Consider the following 13,024-nt stretch of genomic DNA (forward strand, 5'->3'; position numbering starts at 1 on the left):
TTCTTTGTTGTAAAATGTAATGGTAAAAAGCTGTGCTTAGTCATGATTTCCATAGTGGCTCCTAATATAAAATTAAGTGATTTATCACATTTCCCTGTTTTATTATACAAAGAGAATGCCACTTGGCTTTACCAAATGTGCTGACTTATTAGTTGTGCTTTAATAATGAATTCAGGTGAAACTGGCTTATGTTTGATACATATAATGTAGAAACTTCACTTTAGAGTAGAATAAGGATATAAAACCAGCTGATTTGGAATCAGGATCCTAGTGGAAGAACTTCACAAGATTCTGCACACAATTTGTAAAATGTCTGTAGACCCACCAAAACATTTATTATTCCTTAAACCTCACTGCAAAAACTGTATACTTATTGTATGAATTCAGCCCAAACACAATTTCTTTATTCTCCACTGAGCCTAAGGGAGAATCCAGGATGGGTAGTCTCTAGTCTCCTAGCTCTGCAGATTGAGTTGAAAAACTGAGGAGACACCCCCTGGTAGTGGTCCCCAGTTCTTCACTCGGTCTCAGCATGTACAGACCACCCTTTAAGGGCTCTGAATAGTTAGGATTGTTGGCACTTTCATTTTTCGCACCTTTTTTTCAGTTCGTGTTTTTTTGCTTTTTATTTTAAGTTTTTGACTTTCCTTGCTGGTGGACTGGTTTTTGTTTTGTTTTTCTGCCAAAACTTGAGTGGAGGTGACCCTGAGAGCCCGTGTGGCCCGGGCTGGGGCGGGAGTCGGCGTCTTATTTAACTCGCCTCCTCCCGATCCACTTTACCTTGCCTGAGATGAGCCACAGCTGCTGCTAAGCGCTTCTGTCCCTTTTTGGCGGCAGCGGCCATTTATTTCGTTTGGGGACAATCTTGCAGTTCGTCTCCAGGATTGTCCCTTGGGGCGGGGTTTCTGGCCATCGAGATTAAATCCTGACCCCCCCATCCAGTCCCCAGAGCAGTGTAGCAGCTGCAAGACGCTTGAGTGTGCCTGATAATTGCGGTGCAGCCATCGCCAGGCTCGCAAGCCTCTGACCTGTCAGGGCTTGCTGCAATTCAAAGAGGCAGCCATTTTTTTTCAACTTTTTTTCCTTGACTCGGCCTTTGAATTGTGGAGCCTAGCCTCCTGAAGTGGTGGACACTACTGTGGCTGTAGCTGACAGCTTAGGCTGAATATTTTTTATTTTATTTTATTTTTACTTCTTTCTCCCTTTCTCTACCCCTGTCAAGTAACAGTTATTTTTGGCGGGCTCAAAGATGGCCGCCAGGGGAGCTGATCAAGAATTGTCAGTTCCTCAGCAGGGTAGAGAGAAGGCTGTAAAGGGATCTCCTAAGCCCAGGTTTGCTGGTCTAGAAGCAGCAGCTAGGATTAGAGCCAGGGCTCTAGCCCCTAAGAGATCCTCTAGGGCTGAGGATAGACAGGCCAGGTGTAGACAAAAAGCCATAGACAAACAGTTTGACAGGGCACTGAAAGATTCCAGGATGGCTGAATACAGAGCCACCCCTCAAACTTTGCCTCCTCAAGATGACAGGAAGCCAGACCAACTGGCAGATAGACAGTATATGACTGCCTGGTCTTCTGGGGGCTCAAGTACCCACAATTTGCAGGGTAACCTCCAAATCAGGGCTGAGACTTCTCACTATTTTTCTGAGCCGCCTCAGGGGATCTTGATGGTGGCAGCTGCAGACCAAATCTCCAGTAGAGACAGACCTGTGCCAGCAGCCACCTTTACACCTACGGCAGCTGGCTTACAACTGGAGGAGACCTCGATGCAAGAAATGCCATCCTTCATGAGAGCCTGGATCTCCCAGACAATAAGACAGGAATTGCAGGCAGAGGTCGACCAGCTGCGCCAGCTGTCTTATTTGAAACTTAGCAGAGGAGTCCTGCAGGGGCAGGGGCAGGCTTCTGCTGAACAGTTGGTCCACTTCAGAGAGCGCTTGGCCTCCCCTTCAGAAAGCAGTCAAATTTATGGCTTCAAGAGGGACCTCCTTCCAGAAAGGGATTTTTCGGATGAGGAGTCAGAGGTAGCAGGTCCCACTCCTTTAAGGGCCTTTTCCAGCCTGCTCTTTTTAAGACTCTGTTGGTTAAGGCCAAGAGCACGGCTCACCTCAAAAAGGACATGGTCACTCAGGACCTTCCCATTGAGGGGGAGGATCAGGAGGATTTCCTGTTCACTGAGAAAGCATCTGTGGTGGATGCTGTACCTGTGCCCCAGATGTTTATGAACCTGATCAAAAAGCAATGGGAGTCCCCTGGGATGTACACTCACCCCAGTGGGTCTGAGTCTACCTTATTTAATGTGGACAAAGACCTTTTGGACATTATGGAAGTGCCAAAGGTAGATGGCCCAGTGGTAGTCCTAGCTTCCTCATCTGTCATCCCACCTGATGCGGCAGATGTTCTAAAGACAGAGGACCGGAAGGAGGAGATGACGCTCTGGAGAGCTCATCAAGCCGACTCCTGGGCCATCAGAGCATCGACGACTGCATCCTTTTTTACTCGGGCCTCGTTGCGGTGACTGTGGCAGCTACAGGACAGAATCCCACCTGAGATTCTCAGGGTACATCAGGACCTGAATAAGATTATAGCTGTGGCTCAATTGACTGCTGATGCCACCCTCACGTCAGCCAAATTTTCTTCCACAGCCATGGCCTCTTCCATAACAGCATGCAGGTTTCTCTGGCTAAGAAATTGGCAGATGGACGTCAGAACCAAATGGAAGCTGGCGTTGACTCCCTTTAAGGGAGAGAAGCTTTTGGGGGAAGCCCTGGATCCCTTTTTGATGGAAACCAGGGACAAGTGAAAGATCCTGCCCTCCCAGGGGAGGCGCAATGATTACAGGTCTCATCCCTACTACAGGAAGCCCTCCTTTAAACAGGGGGAAGCTGGGGCAGGCTTTCCCCATCAAAGTAGGCCCTTTTTCCAGAGATCCTCCTCTAAGGCCAATAGACAGGCCTTTGCCACCAGAGGGCATCAGAGGCAAGAGGGCTGAAGGTCCTTTAGGGGTTCCAACAGACCCTTCAGGCGCAATAAGTGATGCCCAAGCCTCAACCCCCATAGGGGTTGTTCTGGCAGAGGTGTGAACAGACCAAATGGATGTTTGGATCCTGTCAACCTTATGGTCAGGTCTCTCTCTAGAGTTTCTCTCCCCCCCCCCCGAGTTTTTGTGTGCTGCCCCATCTCCAGGGACCCCTCAAAGAGGGATCTCATGGAATCAGTGATCCACCATCTGCTGGACATTTGGGCCATCCAGCCGGTTCCAGTGGACCAGGAGAGACAGGGTTTCTATTCAATGTTGTTTGTGATTCCAAAGGCCTCGGGGTAGCGAGCAATCCTCAACCTGAAAGGGCTCAACAGACATCTAATCTATGGAAGGTTCAGGATGCACTCCCTCCACTCCATTCTAGAGAGACTGCGGGAGGGAGATTTTTTGGCCTCGGTAGACTTGACGGAGGCCTACCTCCATGTGCCCATACACCCCAACCACCCTCAGTTCCTGAGGTTTTGCTATGGCAGCCGCCATTTTCAATACAGGGCTCTCCCGTTCGGCCTGTCATCAGCCCCTCGGACTTTTACCAAGCTCTTGGCAGCAGTAGTGGCACACCTCAGAGCCTTACCCATAAGGATCCAATGCTATTTGGACAACATCCTGATAGCATCATCTTCCAGACCCCAGGTGGAGGAGTATCTGATGTCAACAATCAGGATTCTTCGAGAGCATGGGTTCTCAATAAACCTGGACAAATGCCACCTAGTACCATCAACTTGGATCTTGCATTTGGGGGCCATTATAGACACCTTGGCCGGACAGGTTTTTCTCTCACAGGAGCGTCGAGACAGTATCAGGGAAGTCACGTCACTGATCAGGGAAGTCACATCGCTGATCCTGTCTTCCAGAGAGGTACCTATCATCTTGCTGTCTCAACTTCTCGGCAAAATGATATCGTGCATCAGGATTGTCCCATGGGCCCGCTTCCACGCCCGAACCCTTCAGTGGTTCCTGCTCCCTTACCAGACGGTGAGCAGGGGCGACTCTCCAAGGAGAGTTCGCGTCCCCTTGCCAGTTCTTCGTTCCCTCCATTGGTGACAGTTCTGAGCCATGGATCAGGGATGCTTGTACAGGGAACCCCAGAGGATTACCATCACCACCGATGCCAGTCTCTATGGTTGGGGGCCCCACTTGGGAGCCCAGGTCACCCAGGGAGGTGGTCACAAGAGGAGCTTGGCCACAACATAAATTGGCTAGAGCTCAGGGCTGCCCGCTTAGCGCTCAAGGATCTAAGGCAAGAGGTGGTGGGGAAACATATGCTTCTCATAGACAATGTGGCTACCAAGGCCCACATAAACTGGCAGGGGGGCACACACTCCAGATCTCTAATGCAGAAAGCAACTCAATAGTGCAGGTGGGCGGAGAGAAACCTGTTGTCTCTACGAGCAGAACATATCTCGGGAGTATCCAACATGCAGGCAGACTGGTTGAGCAGGGCCACAGTCGACCAGTCAGAATGGCGACTGCATCCCAGTCTATTCCAGGAGATGACGGAACGCTTCAGGTGCCCGATTCTGGATCTCTTTGCACCAGAGAACACGTACCTCCCGAGGTTCTTTGCTTGATTCCCTGCCCGAGGACCAGAAGGGGTCAACGGTCTCCAGTGCAGGTGGCCCCAGGGACTATTGTATGCCTTCCCCCCCCTTCTCCTGATTCCGGGGGCAATTAGGAAAGTACTGATAGAAAGGGCGGAAGTTCTGTTGGTAGCCCCTTGCTGGCCCAGGCATCCTTGGTTTGCCAACCTGGTGGGCCTGTCAGTCACCGGACCCTGGAGAATTCCCCTGCACAATATCTCCCTCAGCCAGGGCCCGATCGAGCACCCAGATCCAGCCTGGTTTCGATTGACCATCTGGCACTTGAGCGGCGGATCCTGAAATGGGAGAAGTTTTCCACAAAGGTCATTCAGACCATCCAGGCGGCCAGAAGACCTTCCACGACCAGGATATATAACGCAATGTGGAAGATTTTCTGCAGTTGGTGCACTTGTCACCAATTGGAACCCACTGGGGTTTCTGTTGCAAAGGTATTAGAGTTCCTGCAGGACAAGTTGGATAAAGGTCTCGCCCCCAATACCTTGAAGAGACAGGTGGCTGCCTTGGCCTCGGTGATTTCGGTCAAGGGCTCTACTACTCTGGCCCAACGCCCTAGGGAGAAAGCCTTCCTTAGGGAAGCCACGAATCTGAGGCCATAGGTGGTCCACTGCTACCCCACCTGGGATTTGCCTAAGGTCCTGCAGGCACTAACTTCTCCCCCATTTGAACCCCTACCTGAAGTCTGCCTTCGCCCTCTCACATGCAAGGTGTCATTCTTGGTGGCCATTACCTCGGCCAGGCATATTTCGGAGTTAGCGGCCTTATCCATCAGGACAGATCTGTGAGTATTCCATGCAGACAGGGTGGTTCTGCGGTAGGACCCTATCTTCCTGCCCAAGGTGAACTCCTTATTCCATCATTCACAGGAGTTGATTTTGCCTAATTCCTGTCCTGAGCCTACCCATGCGCTAGAGAAAAAATGGCACACTTTGGACGTTAGGAGGGCCCTCTGTATTTACATTAAAAGAACTTCTTCTTTTAGGAGGACGGAAGCCTTGTTTGTTTCCTTTCAGCCGTCAACTTTAGGTCGCAGGGTGACACCTTCCACAGTAGGTCGCTGGCTCAGAGCCTGCATTGCAAAGGCCTATGAGTTACAGAGCCTTTCTGTGCCCAGGAGGATCACAGCGCACTCAGCCAGAAGTGCAGCGACCACCGCAGCCTGGGCAACGCAGGCATCGATTCTGGACATTTGTAGAGCTGTGACCTGGTCATCAGTGACCCCATTCATAAGACATTACATAAGACTCCTTTGCCTCAGCGGAGGCGTCCTTTGGAAGATGACTCCTGCAGGGTGTGCATGTAGAAATAGGGACCTCCGACCAATCCAGCTCCCACCCATAGGACAGCCATCAGCCAGCTTTGGCATGTCCCATCCTGGATTCTCCCTTCGGCTCAGTGGAGAAGGGGCGTTGGTCCTACCTGAATGCTTCTTCTTGGGGAGCCGAAGGGAGAATCCAGTCCCACCCTGTATTCTGTCTGGTCGGAATAGGGAGGAAATGTCCCTTTTTTTTCGCAGTATCAATGAACTATCTGTTTGAAGACAAGGAGCAGCTGAATTCGCTTCAACGTCATTCAGAACTGGGGACCGCTACCAGGCGGGGTGTCCTCAGGTTTTCAACTCGGTCTGCAGAGCTAGGAGATTAGAGAGCACCCATCCTGGATTCTCCCTTCGGCTCCCCGAGAAGAAGCGTTCAGGTAGGACCAGCGCCCCTTCTGTGTGGAAATATGCAGACAGATACTAAATGGGCTGATAAGAAACAATACAAAAGAATAAGAAAAACATGTGGCCATCATCCCTACTGGACTTTTCCCCTTGTCCATCTGGAATTGATTTGCATTTCAATAGCTGACTTAGCAGGATGAGTATGTTTCCTTCCTGCTGCCTGTTCCCTCTCATTACTCGTATTGTGGTGTTCCTTCCTGTCCATCATATCACAACTGAGAATCTCCAAGTAAATACCAGGTGCATGGCTTTCTTCTCTTAGTTTAAGGGACATCACTAATATGATGCTATTTCTTTGGCATAAAAAAAGTCCCCACCACAGGTCTACTTGCTGATCTGCTTTTGCATGCTCCATTTACAGAACTTGCAATTTCTTACAATAGTATTGCATGTTGCATAAATTTTGTGCCTATTTTGTACGTGCATACCCATGTTTTGTACTCCCCAGTAGTCAATTGCTGTACATTTTCCTGACAAAAAAGGACGGTACACTCTAGATTTGAAATAAAAACTGAAAACAAAAATACAAAAGATATCAGTAACAAAATAAAATACTTTGATAAAGAATCAATTTCCAATAATTAATGTTCAACACAGAATACATAGTACCTAAATACATAAAGCTGCCTTAAGAGGTATACTACTGAAGAATCACACCTGTTTTTGTAATTTTTTTCCTCAGCCATACTTGTTTTGCCTTGACCTTGTTGAAATGGTGTCAGATTTTATAGTCTTGGTTTCTTTATGCAGAAATATGTTTCTTAAAATTCAGTGCAGAAGCTTGGAGCAAAATAGAGTAAAAAGTCTGAGAAGAAGAGATGGGAAAACAGAGAAATGCCACATCTATACCTGGTTCTATCATTCTGCCACAAAAAAATAAAGGGAAAATAAAAGGGAAAAAGAATGCTACCGGCATCCCTGAATGTATTCTACCTCTTATTTAAACACAGGGCATCTTTCTCCAACCAGATGCTCTAGAAATATGTGGGATTTCGGTTTCTATACTCCTCAACAAGCATGATTTTTCATCGTTAGTAGAAGATTATGATAGCTGAATTCTAACATATCTGGAGGAGCACTAGCATGGGAAAATTTGAACTCAAATTCTGCCTACATATGGGTATGATTAAATAGGCAGGAACAGAAGCTGGGAACTCATGAGTATTCAAACCGAGTTTAATTTGCTTAAACATTGTAAAATATCAAATGTCTAGGATGAGACCCAATTGAAATACAGGCAAGGATCTCAGATTTATGCACAGTAGCTTTCCAGGATCTCTTTTGCTAGTGTGATCCTTTACCCACCCCTAAGTGCCAAAGAATTCTCTGTACCTTCATTGTATGAGGCACAATGGGCTGCAATCGGGAGAAGAAAGCGGTAGCTTTGTAAATGCATGCCAGTGCTTAGTTTGAGAACATGCGGGGGCCTCTTTTGATTCTAGCTGCATTAATTAAATATTGGAGCAGAAAAGTAAATGCTCAATTGAAGGATAACAAGTAACTGAGCAAATGAGCTCTAACTATAGCCTTCCATTTAGTGCCCTTTGGCTTCACTCCCTTCCTGTTCTTGGCTCTAGTTTTACTACTGGCTTTTCTTCCATTCTTTACATTCTTCTGCATATAGAAATTTGTCACAATTATTGCTGTTCAGCCAGCCCTCTCTTTAGCTTGAGTCCACAACCTTTGGGACTGGGAACTTGCAATCACGCACAGCTTTTTGATATAAGTAGCTTTCCATTCTCTTTCCATCCCGTAAACGCTCTCGAGCTTCCCCTCTTTGGTCTTCTCCCCTCAAGAACCACAGAGGCTTTTCTTTGCCAATCTTTTACAAAGCGGGACTCTTAAGAGTTGATTCATTGGATTGGCTACTTTGTGTATTTTGGATCTTGTCTCTTTGCCTTTCTTTAATACATTGACCAGTTTTGCACACACACAATTCCAGGAAGCCATCCAGCTGCCTTACTAGATGCCAAAGTAATAATGTTTGTGGGTTTAATCGCCATACTTATTCATATATGTCCTTAGATCTTGTTTGCCTTTCCTAATGCTGCCAGATGTTGCTTGGATGGTTTTACAAACATATGGTAGTGAATGTTCCCATACCAGTGATTTTTTTTTTAACAGATTGAAACTATTTTGTTTTAAAGGAGTCTTTTGGACCAAACTAGGTATTACATGAAAACATGTGTAGATTACTTATTATAGCTTTTTTTTTTTAAAACACCAGGGAATATCTTTTTTAGCAAGACAATTTGGATCTGGGTATGCATGCTTGTGAATGAGTGCATACGTATCTAGGATTCAATTCAAATTGACACTGAACTTCTTGGCTGCCCAGGAAAACAGGCACTTATATATGAGTTTACCAAGAAGCATTATTGGGTTTGCAGGGTAACACTGAACTGGGAAAATGGTATCAGCACCCTTTTTTCCCATAATGTTCAGTTTGAATTGCCCTTCTCAAAAAGATCGTTGCTCTGTAGAAGGAGTAATTTGTGTGTTTTCTGTATACAAAAATCTCAAGGTTTTGCCCCCCCCCCCACAATTCAGTTGTTTTTTGAGTCATAAATTTTTCTTTTGAAACAAAATTTCTAATTATGTTATTCTATTTATATCACAATTCTGTAAATTTCTCCAGAAGCCCCATTATGTTCAGTGAGATTTATTCTCATAAAAGTATGTGCAGGATTACTTTCTTACTCTCTGTGTTGAGTATTTGTTTAGAACAAACCAAAGTTTGCATCAATGCCCTTACACATTTCTTTTTGTAGAAGTTTCAATAATTTGGGCCTACTGTAGAATGTTGTGATGTCAGGAGAAATGGTATGACTAAAAAGCAGACTTTGGAATGTATGATTGAAGACTATGAAGGAAGCAAATATGCCAGTTTTTAGTTTGTAAAAATTAAATACGATCCTGTGTACAAAGAAGTGTGTGAAACATAGCATGCATAGGGCCTGTTTCCTGCAGTTCTTGACAATAGATTTTGTTAAAATAGTCGTTATACACACTGCTTTTGTTAAGTGACAAAACACTCAAATACATCACCTTGCTAAATCGGACAATTACCCTGTATTGTGAACTAATCTTATATGTCCTGAACTACAATTAATGTAGGATTGAATGATTTTTCTGCCTAAATAGTAATCTCTGAATCAGGAAGTTTAATATCATAGGCTTAAGAATTTTCTCAATTCCTGAATGTTTCATATCCCATATAATTCACCCTGTCTTTAGAGAAATTTTGGCCTTCCCTATTAACATTTCGACCATATGTAAGAGAAATTTTAAATACAATGAAATGTTACCTGCCACATGCTGTCTAATATGAAGTACAAGTAGGCCTCACTTATTAAATGCCTCATTTAACAACTGTTCAAAGTTATGATACTGCAAAAAAAAAAAAAAAACTTTGCAGCCAAGGCACACATTACAACCTTCACAGCATACCTCAGTCACATGATAGCTAAAACAGTCAGTACACTTGTCCTGTGTCTAACCCCTTTCCCTTCTCTTGTAGAGAGGAGAGTTTGGAGAGGAAGGGATTACAAGAGGATAAGTAGGCACACCATGGGGAATACACATAAGAAAGAATGCACTAGCACTGGCACCCCCAACCACTAGGGTTGAGAACCAGAAGCACATAGGCAAACGTGTTCTTATATGCTCCCTTCTTCTTCTTCAATCTCTCTGCTATGTGAAGGGGAAAACAAAAAACCCAAGCAAACAAACAAAACCAAAACAGATCAGGCCCAAGAAAGATTCTCCAAATAAGTGGTTTAGGCAATCTCTCCTGTGCCTGAGCTGGGTTTTTTTTCCCCCCCTTCTGCTTACAAAAGAGTAAGCGGGCACATAATGAGATGTATACTGGCTGTTGGCCTAGTGTGCTCACAGATCCCAGCCCCAAACACAGAGGATAACAGAGCTGGAAGTGGAACCCCCTGCTGAAGCATTTCAGACAAATAGCTATCCAGTCTCTTCTTTAAAAACTCCAGTGTTGGAGCATCCACATGTTTGGGGCTCGCTTGTACCAGCAGATTCCTTTTGCTGTGTGTTTTCCAATGTGTGTCTGTTTACTGTCTTGTTATCCCTTTCTCTTCAATGAAATGTAAATGTAACAATTCACTCCTTGCTAATTATTCCGGGACAGGGATGGGCATTTCAAAGGACAGGGGAGTGGAGAAACAAGAAAGCTAAAGTAAAAGAATAAGCACAGTTGCAGTCATATGATTCCACATGGAGTGATTGCTTTGTTTAACAAGTTGCCAATCCCAATTGTGATCATGAATCAAAGACTACCTATATCCTAAAAATAAATGAAGAAGTCCATGATCCGTCCTCAATGCTGGGGAGACTATTTAATGCTCACATTTAATGCTTTTGCTTTCTGTTCCAGACTTGCTGACTGCCAAGGAGTACCACTGCTTACTGCAACTCCTTTGCCCTGACTTTCCTGTGGAGCTTACTCAGAAAGCAGCAAGGTGAGCCTTTATGCATTCCCAGATGGGTACTGCCTTGATGATATTTTAATGCCAATGATCAGTTCATATTCCAATAGTAAAGGCAAAAGATAAAGATACCTTCAAGCTGACGCCGCTGCTCCACTTGGATGTATTCATGTAACATGATTGGCAACACTATGTTGATAGTACTCAGCAACTCTAAATTATCTGTATTACTGGAACAGATTGCTTTGCTGCATAGAAATGGGGGCATAGTTCTTTCTGTATGATTGTAATTCTTTCATGGTTGCCCAGCCCTGTGGGCAGAAACCTTTGACTTTGCTGCTGTCTGTTGCCAATTAAATATGGCAACTTTTGGTGTTCAGGTTTAAAAATGAAAATTAATACCACGGCTGCAACATCTGTATTTAGAAAGATGTTTCTCACAGGATTTTTTACTATATTTTTAGAATTGAAGCTCATATTTCCACCAAATCCTGCAATTCATCAATACTTACTGATCTGTTTTGGGTTTTTTCAGGAGTAAGAGCTCTTATAATGAATGACAAAGACATACAGTTCTGGATTCATTTGCAGACTAAAATATCTAAAGAATATCTAGCTTAATTCTAAACCCACATAGAAACCAGACTAATATAGTTGCTTGAAAAGTAATTGACATCTTCCTCACTCTTAATGGTTTGTTGACGAAGCCATCTCTAAAAATATAATGCACTAAGACGACTCTAAAATCTAGGATTTCTGTGATTGCATTAGGTTCTTGAAGCTTCTTGTTTTGTTTGTTTGTCTCCAAGGGCCAAACCCTCAAATGAATAATGAGTAGATTTTATCAGGTACTTTGGGATTTCCCAGGAACTTGCAGTGTGTTTCATCAAATGCTTGGTTTTACTGAGGAGTTAACAGAGCTCTTGAAGTGATTGTCCTACAGCAGCAATTCTCAGTTTACCAATCTTACGATACTTTGTTTTTGGTTCTTGGAGATGAAACACCAGAAATTGTACAAAAAGCAGCACAACTATGGAGAAGAGCTTAACCTGTAAAGATCAGGCCAGTGAACTACCACTATTTGTCTTATTGTGTCATTGGTTTGTTGTTCAGCAGTGCTAGTTAAGATGGCCTGCTCCTTCCGGGAAGAGATAGGCAGGAAGATCTGCCAATCTGCATAGTGTTTGCTGATAAAAGTCATTCAATTTCTGTTTTTTTCTATACCTGACCAGTCTCTGAAATTGTGACTGGAGCAAAGTCTTGTTCAGTGATACAAAATTCATTTTGGCTCATAAAGTCTGATAAAGTAGGGCTCTGTAGCCTGTAACTGAAATGTATACTCCTTTTGGGTCCTTTCACTAGGGGACAGGGATTGAGTGACTAGATTAGTAAATGACAATGACTATCTAGGAGAGTTGGTTATACTAGGTGCTTTAAAAGAGGCAAGCATGCATTGTTGAAGAGATCTCCCCTAGATCTGGCTACATTTTCTTTTCTAGCCTTCTATTTCTAGAGAAGGCTGTTAAAAACATGATAAAGTTTCAGCTACAGAATGTCATACAAAAGCAAATCATGTGATGATAGATTCAGATAGAGTTCAGTCAGGATATGGGACATAAGTATCTTGGGCTGCTTTGGTTGACAACCTTCAACAAGATCTGGATTGCACTCCTCCTGGTTGTACTTGATCTTTCACTAGTGGTTTGACAATGGTAACTTTCTGGACTGTCTGCAAAGTTTGGGGATCAGAAGCACTGCTCTACAATCTCTTTCTCCTCAAGCCGACAGTGCCAGTTGGTGGCAAGGGAGGAGAGGTTAGCACAACAGGGAATCCTTTGGGCAGAGATGGCATTTTAAACAAATAGTAACAGCGATTAGGAAAACACGAACTTGACGGGAAAAATAGGAAGGCATGATAAAGAAACTCAAAGTTCATCTTCTTTGACTGTGGTATAAGAAGAAGAGAAGGAGAAATGCTTTCATGTATTTAACATTCCGTTATTATAACTTATGTCAACAGAATATTTCTTGTGGTGCTTGTTTACTAACCTGGTCTACCTTGAAACGATGACAGGGCCTTTTTTTAAACACATGTATGAAACCACTAGGACAGGTTGTCCATCAGTTTGAGATGAGGTATTAGTATGCTCGTAATACCCAGTTAAACATATTCACCTTGGGCCAGACCAGAGAGTCTGTGACACTCTTTCTGGAGA

General features: G+C 44.4%; 1 protein-coding gene across 1 annotated transcript in view; it reads left to right on the top strand.

The window, feature by feature from the left end:
• The window catches only part of CSTPP1 (centriolar satellite-associated tubulin polyglutamylase complex regulator 1), a 146,076-nt gene that overhangs the window by 109,362 nt on the left and 23,690 nt on the right, over nt 1–13,024 (top strand). Inside the window, exon 4 of the mRNA XM_026707954.2 lies at nt 10,757–10,841. Within this exon, the coding sequence (XP_026563739.1) occupies nt 10,757–10,841 (85 nt within the window). The remainder of the gene's footprint in view (nt 1–10,756; nt 10,842–13,024) is intronic.

Source organism: Pseudonaja textilis, chromosome 1, assembly GCF_049901715.1.
Source record: "Pseudonaja textilis isolate UNSWEBS1 chromosome 1, rPseTex1.2, whole genome shotgun sequence".
NCBI lineage: Eukaryota > Metazoa > Chordata > Lepidosauria > Squamata > Elapidae > Pseudonaja > Pseudonaja textilis.